At 36.7% G+C, this 13,694-nt stretch overlaps 1 protein-coding gene across 1 annotated transcript; it reads right to left on the minus strand.

Moving 5' to 3' along the window:
• Nucleotides 1-2,174: 2,174 nt before the first annotated feature.
• Nucleotides 2,175-9,894, minus strand: steep1 (STING1 ER exit protein 1). Its single transcript, XM_061249210.1, has 7 exons — nt 9,638-9,894; nt 8,623-8,740; nt 7,959-8,000; nt 6,738-6,882; nt 4,341-4,430; nt 3,969-4,061; nt 2,175-2,519 (listed from the first exon to the last, which is right to left on the minus strand). Exons 1-7 carry the CDS (start codon nt 9,759-9,761, stop codon nt 2,457-2,459), a joined length of 675 nt encoding a protein of 224 aa, XP_061105194.1. The 5' UTR covers nt 9,762-9,894; the 3' UTR covers nt 2,175-2,456.
• Nucleotides 9,895-13,694: the final 3,800 nt, after the last annotated feature.

Below are 13,694 nucleotides of genomic sequence, written 5' to 3' on the forward strand. Positions count from 1 at the left end.
TTATTATTATTTTTTTATTGTGTACCATTCTTCAGGCCCTAAATAAATCAACATATTAGTAATAGTAGTAGTAGTATCAGCCTTTGATATGTGATGGGTTTTTCATTTCAGGTTGCTGGTGACCTTGTAGTACCTCTCACTACCACAGAGTGGAGATACTGCATTGCACCACATTTTGAATGTTTCACTCTCTATCCTGTGCAATCTAAAAAGATACAGCAGCAATTGCCAATGTACAAGCAGCTGTTCTGCCAACCATGTATTTATTCTGACATCAATAAGATGGAGCAGGGAATGAAATTGAAAACATTTTGAATACGTCTGTTTTTACATTTTACCGTTTTTCTAGTGACATTTTGCAGACTGATCTTACATGTTTGATTTGCTATTAAGATGGACGAAAATCGGTCAAATATGATCACTTTAAGAAAAGAAAGACAAGGAATTGTGCAGTGTTAGAACCCCTAGTGAAAAAAGTTAGGTCATCAAAATCAACTTGACTCAAACTCTTTAATTAACTCTAAATCTTGCAAACCTTTATCCCCACAGTAACTAACTCGAAGCCAAATCTTAATTCTTAATAAAAAACAAAGAACAACCAGAAATACAAGGAAATATGTAATTTATTCACTGAAAATATATAATAGAAAAGGCAATATTGCTAGATCACAATAATGAAAAAAGGTCATCGAATGCCTTGAAAGTTCCTTGAAATACCCCTAATCTTGCCTTAACCTGCTTGCTGTTTTCCCTACTCTATGTGAACTCTAACCCCAATTCTAAGCTTAGCCCTAATTCTCACATAGAAATTATCTCAAAGAAATTACTAATAAAAAACAACTTGGATCAAAAACAGTCTAAATATACTGCATTCAAAATAAACAGAAATGTGTTTGAAGTTATTTTACTGAAAATACTGTAAAAGGCTATTTTGTTAGGCCCCAATACTGAACAAATCGGTCATCCAAATACAGTACTAACCCTTTGCTCCTAAACATAGCCAGTGCTATAATATTTACACACAGTATCCCCCATTTACCTGAAGTTTTATCCTAACTTGAGGTATTCCAACAATATTTACAGTTTTAGTGTTTTAGAAAAAAAATGCAATTCATTCTTCTGATTTTGAAAGCTAAAGGATTTCATTTCCATTTTTTCCTACTTCAAGTCACTTCTCCTATATCTTGCCGAACATATAACATTTACAACTGTTAGACTGACATTTTGTAAATCCCCAAGCAGAACAAGTGTGTAGGTCCATTCAATCCATTTCTTCTCTTGAGTCTATACAGTATATATTTCAAATACAGTTCATATTTCAGTCCTGTTGCATTGTGAATGTATTCTTTCCAGTGAACTTTCTAAAACAATTTTTTTTAAGAAAGCTGAGCAAATATAAAGTTGGCTTGTTTGAGTTTGCATTTGTTATGGTACTTTACCAAATCACGCAAGTTCCCATTGCATGTAGCATGTTTTAGGGTGTGAAGGATTTTGGTATTCATGGCATTTTTACTGAGGCCTCTCTAGTTTAATCCTTCATATTTTCCCACACTAAAGCAAACATTGCAAAACTAAACAAATTTTACTGTTGATGCAAGGCATATGTGAGTTATTGCAAAGACCTAATTTCCCATCAACACACAGAAATTGACATTTTACTCAGTGATGTTGCTCCTATTTTCCAGGGCTCCCTTGTAAGCCATGACTACTTAAAATGAAATTAAATGATTAGCATTGGTTATAGACTTCAATAACATTTTATTGGTGCCAATAGGAACTTATTCGACAATATAGTCTATACACTAGGATAACTCAGTTTGCATTCTTTTGGACTCTTACCCTGCCCATACGCAAAATGTATTCAGTGAGATGCACTTTATAATTTATTCTTAGCAAACCACTTAGGTTTTCGTTTACACAGTCAATTATAAAGGGGAAGGTCATGCCACGACTGCAGGTATATGTTAATACAAAATGTTCTAGCCCAATTCCTTGCTTTACATTTAAATCATTGCTTTCTACCTCTCTACATAATAAATATAAATCAACTCAACTGATCAATAGGTACTGTAGGCAGCATACATTTTCAATTTTGAGTAGCTTTTACACATGCACTGCATATTAGTATTCAGCGTGTGTGTGTGTGTGTGTTAAAAATACATTAGCACATGACATTTCATCAAAATATTTATTAAATCAAGCTGAAAATGAAGTAAAACAAGAATAGAGGGTTAGAGTGGACCCATCTGTGCTTAAATTCTGCAGTTCTGTACAGGTTCTTTGTCCTGGGAGGAGGAACTAATTGAGAGTGAGTGCACAAACCAACAGTATGTGTAAAGCTAGCTGTAGTCCTCAAAGGTTTGCACAGAAAGTCATTTAAAATGAAGCCAGATTTCCTTGGAATGATGATTTCTCCTTAACGCTCCTCACGCACTGCTCCGGTCATCGATAGGCATTTATTTAAATTGATTGTCGATTAGCGTTCCTTTCATTTTCGCTTTCTTTGCTTCCAGTTCAGCCTGTTGATGACAAGAAACATAAGAACATAAGAAGCTCAAGAATTGCATTCCTCTGCTTATTAAGTTGTATAAAACTTTCCTTTTCATTGAGCCAAGTTTTTGTTTGATTATTTAGCCTGAGAAAAATATTGTGAACAAAGAAATCTGTAAAAAGAAACGCAACAGGTGAGGGGTTGAGATGGCAAGGCTATCTACAAATTACTTGCAAATGCATACAAACTCAAAGCGTATGCCACTTATGGTTTCGAAAGACTTGTGGGACTAGCGAAGCAGTTTAATGCTACCTGCATGCTCATTTGCCATAGGTTCATTTCTTCCAAAAGCATCTTCCAGTGAGTGGAAAATGTTATACATATATGCTGGCAAAAATTCCATGCTAATCAAATGAAAAGAATGCGGTCTTCAGGGCAAAATGTCTTATTCAAGATATTAACTTACAACTGTAAAGGCAATACCTCTAAGTGGATATTGTTTATTTACCATTTAAACCAATATGTTCACAATAATTCTTCAAAAAATATTCTCACCCACCACTGGTGAACACCTCATATACATATATAGATACAATAAAGCATTCAATCGTGTAAAATGAAGGGTCGCATAATTGGCAGGTTAACGAAAAGTAACATTTTTCAGGCAATCAGTTACTGTGCGAAGAGGGGGGGGGGAGGGAGTTTTCGCTCATGACTTGTGTTAAAAGACCAAACTCAAAATACACCTACGTCAGATAAATGTACTTCCTTCATTCCATTATAAGAAATGCATGAAGCTTATGAAGCTTATGACGGTTAGTTGACTTTATACACACACACATATATGAACAGAAGTTAGACATGTAGGAAATAGACTGGTAATTAAAGCTTAAGTCTAATTCTGGGTCCATTACAGAACCTCGGATAAGAAACATCTGTCAATGTATTTTATCATTTAGAATGAAAAAGATGAGGAAACAGGAGTCAAGCAATGATCACATTGTCCAAATTTGTGTCATTACAGGGTTTTACTGTATTAAATTTTCCATGATCACAAAGTAGAACTATTTATAATGATGTCTGACACTTCCAGTTAGGCAAGGTTGTAGCAAATTAAGTACATTATGAAATTGTGAATGATTATGATGAACGTAATCATTCTGAATACGAAAGATCATATTGGGAATAGTAAAGATGAAAGGTCACATTGTAAACAAATCACATTGCGAGCACGAGGAGATCACATTGTGAATGTGAGCTGAGATCACATCGTGAATGTTTGAACATGGAGATCGTATTGTGAATGTGTGCAGCACGTGGAGCTTGTCGTGAATGTGAGCAGAGATCATGTTTGAACATGGAGATCATGTCGTGAATGTGAGCGGAGATCACGTCGTGAATGTATGAACATGGAGATCGCATTGTGAATGTGAGCAGCATGTGGAGATGTTGTGAATGCATTCAGATGAAACCTCACCAGCTCTTGCAGTCTCTTCTTGCTCATGCCCTTCCTTTCAAGCTGCTTCTCAATTACTTTCGCATTCTGGGCATACGAGTCAGCAACTTCTCTCTGTAGGAATAACAACATGGACCCAAGTTATAAACAATCTCACTAATGCACAGATTTGTGCCCAACCTTGAAATGTGAATCGGACCAACCTCATAACTAATGTATCCCACAGTGTAAAAAAATAGGACACAAAATGGTGATTAAAAACCCAACCTACATTTCAAGATTGAAGTGTCACTTTTTCTATATGTGTATGCATGAAAATAAACAAAAACTAAACAAAAACAGACAGTAAGATAAGAAATGAATCATGATCATGAATCAAGTGATCGAACATACCGCCTCAATCTCCTCCTCTTCCTCATCAATGGTGGAAACGGTGACAGAACTGAACTTTCCCATGTCTTTGGTTCTCTTTGTCATCATCACCTAGGAGGGATTAAAACAGTTTCTAATTAGAAAGAGGCAAATTGTTCATTACAATCCATGCACCTTTAAGTTGGACAAAGAACAACATTCAAATTAGGGAATATTGAGCCACAGATGTTTTCCTTTTGTAACTCAACCTTTCTTCTTCTTTTTTTTTCTCATCATTGCATTCTGGCTTTATCATACTAGCCTGTTGAGATCTGATGTACAGAATGCCTTTAAGAAGAACCTGAACTCCTTCAGAAATGTCCAGGTTTGATACTTCAGAAGTCAGATACCTGCTGATTACAGTCCAGCAGGAATCCAGCAGTTTTAACAGTCAACACCCACGTTTAAATGAATGTCCAGCACTGTACAGAATACCAAACAAGTGTATCAACACTGCACTTAACCAACAGAATGTACATTTGATTTAATTTGGTAATTATTATCAAAGATATGAATGATCAATTAAATATCCAAATTCAGTGATAGGCAGAGTAACCTGTTGTATTTTTTTTCTCGCCACTGTTCGAGGGTTTTTCCTCCTACTAGGGAGTGGTTTACCTCATATGCTATTTAGGGGCTTAGGACTGATATTTCCCATTTTTCTTCCATTCTGTTTACTACGTAAAGCGTCTGTGAAAAGCACAATACAAATAAAACTGAATTGAATTGAATTAAGCCTAGCAGACACAAATCTCAGCTAAATCCTACATGCCCAGCAGATTACTTGGATACAAACGTTTCAGGACAAACCTGTTGTAGGTCTGGTCATGTGGCAAAAGCGGTAGGTCACCTTATCTTTATCGAAGCCGTGAGCACATAATGTCATGCCATCATGGGCCACCTAGCTGTTTATAGATCACTCTTAAATGATGACACATCTCCTGAGTCATATTCAACATTTGCTGGGGAAGATCCCAGCAAAATAAACATTTAGCCAACAGTACAGCCATTATCAGAACGGCAGTCAATTCCCTGCCTTGTGCAAATGTTAGCAGAGCTGCTTTTTTCATTCAAAAAGGCAGCCTTATGGTCCATAGATGAACATGCATCTATGAACCATACTGCACAACCTACGTTTGGCATCTCTGCATGCAAGCATTTATATTTCCAACTACACTGTGATTCTCGATTCAACAGATTTAATTTTTTTATTATTATTTTAATAAAAATGCTGTGTTTTTTAGGGGTCCAACCACAAAGTGTTGGAACCCTAGAACAGAATGGGCAAATCAAAAATTATAACTGAATGGTAAATCGTGCAGTGAATGTGAAACTAGGCCGATATATTCACTACTCGGTAGCACATTTACAGAATAAAGAGTTTTTTGGACTATAAGTAACTCAAGTTTTCCAAATAATAATACTCATTAACTCATTTGAAAGACATTTTCCACTTCACAAATTCTGAAAGACTTAAAGTAATCTAAATCCTCTACATGCTTAAAATCCTGCAATAAGTTACATTCTTTTATCAACCAGTACATGGTGTTGCACATTTAAAATTCATTCTTTAGTTAAGGTATAATCCTCAATTTCTAATGCACAATGTGGAGGCAAACAGGTTCTTTGCCTCTGTGGAGCGCATTACAATTATTTAACTGCACACCTCGGTGTGGATTATTCCGTTTATACAATGGTCACTTGTCAAAAAACAACAAGCATTTACTTATTTTTGTTAATTCAACTTAGAGGTACCATTTCCCTGGGTCAGACCAGTATATCTGGAAAACAACCACTGCCTCCCATGGAAACATTACTTCACAATTGAAAAAGAAAGTTGAACTACTGATCAATGCACATTTTGCCACCTCTCAACTCCGGTAAATGAGTGCTATTTTTACTATTCTACCAGGTATCTATTTAAAAATTGATCCCAGAAAAATCCATGATTTTTGCAAAGAGAATTATATCAACATATTGTCTCAGAGGTTTCATCTACAGTATGTAAATGTCTTCCTCATAAATAGGCCATTAGTAGAATGAAAAATTAGGCTAATCTGTGAGCGTATAGAATGCGGCCTCTTTCCAAAATTGCCATCGGTGATATGGTGTGCAGTTCTTAATTGGTGAACAACGGACCATAAATTAAAAAGGGCAAAACTGTTTAATATCTGGTGCATCTATGGCTGCACGGCAGGTTGTTTGTGGGGGGAAGGGGGGCAATTTTAGCACCACAATGTTGCCACGATATTCACCTATCTTGAGATCATTTTTATTGACATCGACAAGCCCTAGTACAAACCATATTCAACAAATTCTACAGATTTGTTCTTGTTTGGAAATTAAGTTCAAGAAATGTATCAAGGAGAAGGGACATACCCTGACTTTTTTGGGAGCCTCTTGCTTTTGGCTGTACACACTGGTATTCCCAAATCCCTGGCCAAACTTCACCACAGCACCATCCACAATGAACGTAACGGGCGTGTTTTTCAACTGATGCTGGTAGAAGAGAAGTAGACCACACCTGCAGGTAAAAACATGAAAATATGCAATACAATGAATACAGTGTTCTGGAAATGTGCAGAATGAATCTACTCTAATGTTAGCATGAAAAATAAAGATATTTTAAGAAAGTAGCAGTATAAAAAAATAATAATAATTTAATTTAAAAATTAAAAAAAGAACAGCAACGGCAGCATTTATGCTATAATGGCAAAATCTGAAGAGATTGGTCTATTATCACTATTGTAACATTTGATTGGTTACATTTTATTCATGTGAATCAACTATGATTCTTTGGCAATATTGTTTCATTACTGTCATGCCAATTAAGCTCTCTATTTTATTTACTTGTTTTATGAAGCATCCCAATCACTCAAGCTGCAACTGCAAGCATGGATGTATAAGCACAAGAGTGTTTGTGTGCGCACGCGCACGCACACAGACACACACATATATATATGAGAGCAATGTTGTTTCCTAGGTTTCAGAAATTATGAAAAAAATTGAGGGACTGAATGGTCTGCTATGCTCATTAATAACTTATAGAATAATGCCAAAAACAAACAAAAAAATCAATGATCTTTGTTCATCGGAAACCTGATCTTGGCAATGGTAAATGTATGCATAATATCTGTTACTCAAATGGAGACTAATTAATTAAGTGAATAATTTGAATCGCATACAGTATCGTGCTGAATGAGTATACTTCCACATCAAAATGGTGAAATGTTTTTTCACCCTATTTTAATGTCTTAGGATAACTGATAGTGGGTCCCACTGATTTTCATCCCATTGGAATCACACTCGGATGCTCAACAAGCACAGAGATTAAATTCTAGATGGTTGGGTGAGCATTCATCACCTCGTAGTATATTGAACTAATGTGAAAATATACGGTTGTTTTCTGGAGAGCTGGATCACGTAAAAACAATAAAATCTATGCCAAGAGTCCAACTTAAAGAGTTTTGGAACAGTCGCAATAAAATACCATAGTAGAAATGCAAAGTCATTGGGACAAATAAAATTATCTTGAACGCATACAGACATATGAATTGGGATGTATTTGCAAAAAGAAGGAAAAGAGAAGAAGCTACTTACTTTCCACATTTCTTTCTAAACTGCCGCTCAATTCCATCTGGTCTGCACACAGAGCAAGAAACTCAATGTTATACACAGTACAGTATTCTTTTATAAATAACTTGTCAGAGTACACTTCATAGCATCGCCTGACCATAACCCCCACAAATCAAGTTAAGTGACAGTGGCAAGGAAATCTCCCGGGATAGCATCTAGGAAGAAACTTTGGGAGAAACCAGGCTCAAGAGGGGTTGCCCACCCTGCCCTGGCCAGTTCAAACTCAATTAACAGATCTCCAGAACAAAAGTAGATGCATTTTTTCTGAGATGAGATGAATTCTACATAGAGAATAATCCATAGATGCGAATTGACAAAGATTTAGGGCTTTTCTTTACAAAGTTATGGACTTCAAAAAAAGAAAATAATTTTGTGCCACAACAGGTTTTTCATTGTGACACCCTGCATATTTTAAATGACTCTCTCTGGGAAAATTTAAATGGGAGTATGAATTTCTGAACTTTCTGAGCTTTTCTCTCTTATAATTGTCTATCAACACACAGAAAAAGAAAAAAATCCAAGAGGTGCTGTGGTGCAACCTCCTGGAGTTGCCTTGGAATGGCCCTAGTCCATTCACCTTCAAGCTAGTGTATGCACTTGACTCAGTGATTATTTAAATGGCATGTACCTTTTGAGATAAACATTCTCATCCTCTTCTACATTACAAAATTTGTGAGCATGCTTGGCTGCATCAATTACTCTTGATTTGTCCCGTGGTCTCATGGGAAGCTTTTCCAGTTGGCAGTCTGGAATAAAGCCACATTTTAGTTGTAACATGGGGGGGGAAAAAAAAAAATAGCTGACTGTGAACAATGGTAATAGCATATCCGCATTCCGAAAAATAGACAGTAAGTTAGTAACTGATCACACACATCCATTTACATCTTGTCTTTTTATGACCTATTGATTCTCAGCAGAGGTTAATTTTGCATCTGGCACAATTAGGCTAGCTGAAATAATTGTGTTAAATTACACGTTATTATGTCAGTTTAAGCATTTGAAGCTTATGTCAATAAGACTTGCAGAGCACAGAGAAATGTAATCCCAATAAATTTTTATTTACCGTTCTATGAAGCAGTATAATTTCAATCACTTCATTAGAATACAATAACAGGCATGAAATAATCGTCTTGATAGTCAGTCAAAACATAATGAGCAAGTTATATTTTAAAACATTTTAACTTTGAACGTTTGACCATCGCTAGGGTTAGCTAGTCCACAGCTTTTAAATTAAAATGTATACTGATACTTAATTAATTGTCAATTTCCCAAATACTCTCGAAGCTGATCTTAAGTGACACAAGTAGTTAGCTAAAGGCAACTAGTTCAATGACAAGCTGGCTTATTAAAAAGCATATAGACCATTAGAAACACATAATTCAGTCGGAAAACTGAACCATAATGTGGACTACAGTTGGTTGATTTGTAAGACAGTGCTCGGGAAACAGTAGCTAGCATTAGCACTGTTAGCTTTTAGGTCAGATCCGATAGCATATCAAACAGTTAAATGTTATTCACGATGAATGTACCATATTCATCGAGAACAATTTGTTGACAATCAATAACTAGCGTACTAGCTAGCTGGTGCTGGCATTCATTATATAAATAAAAGAGCAAAAGCGTTAGCTCATTAGCTAACTCACCTAACACGAGCACCATCTGGCCACAAAGACAGTAATAAACGTGAAGAGGTTTTTCTCCGTCATCGTATTCCTCCCGATCTCGAGTGTCCGAACAGACAACACTTCGCGACACTACTTTCGGCATTTTCTCTCAGAAATGAAACTTTAATTAAATGAAAACTTCGTTTGGGAAAGCCTGCCTAGGTCGCTACCTAAGTGTCCCAGCCTAAACCAAACATTTCCCTGTGTCGATGGATGATGACGTAGTTTCTATTTACGCTCTATGGGTGGGAGGGGCCCAGGCAGTGAAGCAGTCGGAAGAATGGCTGCTGAGTGCAAACGCTTTTTGCCCATTAACTTCAATGTAAAAACTGAAGCTGATTTAACAAGCAAAGAACAGCTGACGTTAATCGTTCCATTTCTTTGAACGATACATTACATTATGTGTAGCCTAGTAGTTAATCTAGTCTCCAATCTCTGTGCCGCATGGGGATAGACTACCTGGCAGAAAAAAAGCCAAAGTCCCGGGCCCTGAGAACCCCGATGACTGCCTTGCTAGGGAGGTAAACCCTGCTGAAAAAAACTGCTCAAGCTATGTTTTGAAACAGCTGGTAGCTGGTATTTCAAGCTGGTCATCGCTAGATTTAACACCAGGGAAACGTTCTGCCTGCAATATAATCATGGGTTCTTAGTCTCCTTCTATTTCCGGCAGACTAGACGCCCAAAGGCATATTACTGCCTCTTTTCTTGCCTTTTCTTGTTACCAAATATAACATTTTGTATTTTCCACTGACATTTTAAATCCACATTTTCCTGCCCAACCTATCCTATTCTACTGCGTCTTGTGTTTGTCAATTATCTAAATCACAAACATAAAACCAAAAGTAATCTCTGGGCTCACTTTTAACAGATAATTTAACAAGGAAATATAGACAATTATTAACATTAGAATAGATTAAACCATTACATTGTTTCAAAAGTACACTGACAGTTCAACAATATTACACTTTTACGTTAAGTTTATGTGACTGATTCTGTTTACGAGTGCCTGCACTGCACCAAAATAAATGGGACCTTTAAAAATTATCTACCCCCATTGAAGGTATTGATAAACATTTTATTATGAGAACCTCACCATGAAATGTGATGTTAATCGATCGTTATTTATTCATAGTTGTTCATAGTTTGTTCATGGTTTGCTAAAAACAGCTGCTAGCATCCTGAGGGTCTTCTATAGCCATTTCAGAAGTAAAAGGGCACCAAAGAAATGAGCGCTGACTACCTTTTTTAAAATAACCCAAGAAGGGATTTGTTTGCGAAATTAAAATGTTGTTGAAATTGTAGCCACCCCCTGTGTTGACATCATTTCATCAATTCCGATTGATTGTTCATTTTGCAAAATAGGCCCTCTGAAGTGCTTTCTGACATGGATAGACTGGTAAACCTCGTATGAACAAGAAGATTTTTACATGTACCCAATCCCATTGAGATTAATTCAAATGCAAAGAGTTTTAATATTGCTTGTAGGACAAGACAAAATTAAGATATCCAGACTCTGATGGTGTTGATAGGTCACAGATATCAGGAAATCATGGCATGCAAAGGATATGCAACCAGATACAAAACATGACTCTTTTATTTTACTTGTAAACCTGTTAACCTGTTTCAAACATTGAAATGGGGGACTACATACAAAATGTATACGTACATAATGTATACAAACCAAAATGTATATACATAAAATATATATATAAAAGCTCTGAGTCTGCGCTTTGACCATTTGTGAATTGTTTGATTAAAGCATAGAAAATAAAATATGAAATCAGAAAAAGCAAGGTGATTCCAAACTTTTGAGCAGTAGTGTAAGTCTTCATCAAGAACTTCTCTACAGTGTGGTTAAGCTTTTTTTATTCAAATTGGTGTTTTTTAAATGACAGTGCACCTTGTTCATTTTGAGTCCAGCAGAATGCCATCTGCTGGTCGCTGTTCGCTGGGCTATGAAATATATTCTGCTGGCTATATCACCAGTAAAAGTAGTTTGAGCAACAACATTGTTACATGCAGATCTGCAGCCAAGATTTTGTATACGATATGGTATAAAGCATTTCAGTTTTATGAATGGGTTGTTGAGTGATTGAGAAGGGGGCCCCCTCCAACAAGTGCGATTATATGGAAGTGATTACACATGAAAAATAAACTTCCATCAAAATAATTAAGTGTAATAAAAAAACAAAAAACAGTATCACATACGGTATGAAGGGCTGAAAGTATTAAAATTGGAATATCTCCCAAAAAACACCCACAAAACTGTGACCATATTTTGTGTGCATTACATTGGGAAATTGTAACATATTTGGTTGATCTTTGGCTGATAATGAGAAGGAATTAAATGATAGAAAATTATTTGTATTACCTTTTAGAATGTATGCATTTTTTTGTATTCTTGTGTTATGTCTTATCATAGTCTGTAATTTAGTTTTTGTCTCTATTTGTTTGTGTATTAGGGTAGAGTAGACTATACAGTGTGTAACTATAGCTTGGTCCATTTGTGGGATATGGGAGGGGAGCCCACACAAATGGGAGTGTTTATTATGAATAAAATATTAATAAAATTAATTGAAAAATTCCATGTGGGGCACAGCTCAGTAGCATAAATACATTTCCAGCTAGAAAGATGTCTCTTGATAACTGCCCCACCCTGGCTCCGCAAGTATCCTCCACTGCCAGAACCTGCAGGTTCTTTCTGTATAATATACGCCGTATCCGTCATCTCCTGACTGAGAAAGCCACCCAGCTCCTAGTCCAGGCGCTCGTCATTTCCCGCCTGGATTACTGCAACTCCCTCCTAGCCGGTCTCCCAGCGTGTGCCATCAAGCCCCTCCAGCTGGTCCAGAATGCTGCAGCCCGCCTGATCACCAGTCAGCCCATGCAATGCATCCATAAATTGAAGAACAACCACTTCTCTGGTGTTCTCCCGGTGATGAGCTGTGTTCTGCTGCCATCTGTCTTCCGGGACGCCTCTTGACAGTAGCTACACTGCAAACCGTAGAAATATGCAATACGTATTTCAGGGTGTTGGCATGTGTGTAGCAACTGAATTTGTACGCTATATGGATGTCCTGCTGCTGATTTGTGTGTGTTAGTGCATCTGTTCAAGCTGCTAGATGCCACACAAAGTTTTGCAATAAGTGAATGGCATCAGTGGAATGACACATGAAATAATGTAATGAAGAAAGGAAAATGATGGATGGCTGTATGCCATTTCTCTTCCACCTGGGGATTAAATTGTCTGAGAAGACTGAGGTATTCCATTTGGCTAATGTCATTTAAAGCCATTGAGGTAACAAATGCTAACATACAGAGAATGACTACAATAGAACATACCGTAGGCATTAGTTACAAGGCATCGTGTGTCACTACATAAGAGTCCACACTGTACTGTGTGTGGTGCGTATGCAGGCGTGCGTGTATGTGTGTGTGTGTGTGTGTGTGTGTGTGTGTGCTTGCATAAGTGCAAGTAACTGTTTGCCTGTGTGCTCAAGAGATCAGAAAGGCAGAAGCTTGTGGAACCAGCGAGAGCAGCACCTCTGCCTTCCCAGCAATCTTTGATCTGGAATTAACAGAAGGCTGCAATGATGGCTTATCTCCTTGTTCTCACATATCTAGCAGCTAAGATTACCATCATAGGTGAGTCATTTCCTTTCATATTTTCTTATACAGTTATTTTATAATTCTGCAATATGTTCTTGTACTACATGTGTCCCTTTAATTGCATTTGTTTCCAAATGAAGCAGAATAATTAAAATGACTAATTCCTTATGTGATATGCTAACCATTTCTGTTCATGAGTACAAAGTAATTTAAAAAAGAACAAAGTGATTAATATGCAATAAAATAGAGTGTTTCCTATCATATTTTGGGACAATGGTAGGAATAGTATACCCATCAATGCTAAATAATTTAGTAATTGGTAAGATTTAATAACTGAGTTAAATGGGAAATGTACACTGCTGTGTGTTGTTTAAATAGCTTATAGCACTGGACATGTTGTATTTTCCAATTGACTCATGAACTTATA

The sequence above is a fragment of the Conger conger genome, chromosome 7 (assembly GCF_963514075.1).
Source record: "Conger conger chromosome 7, fConCon1.1, whole genome shotgun sequence".
Classification (NCBI taxonomy): domain Eukaryota; kingdom Metazoa; phylum Chordata; class Actinopteri; order Anguilliformes; family Congridae; genus Conger; species Conger conger.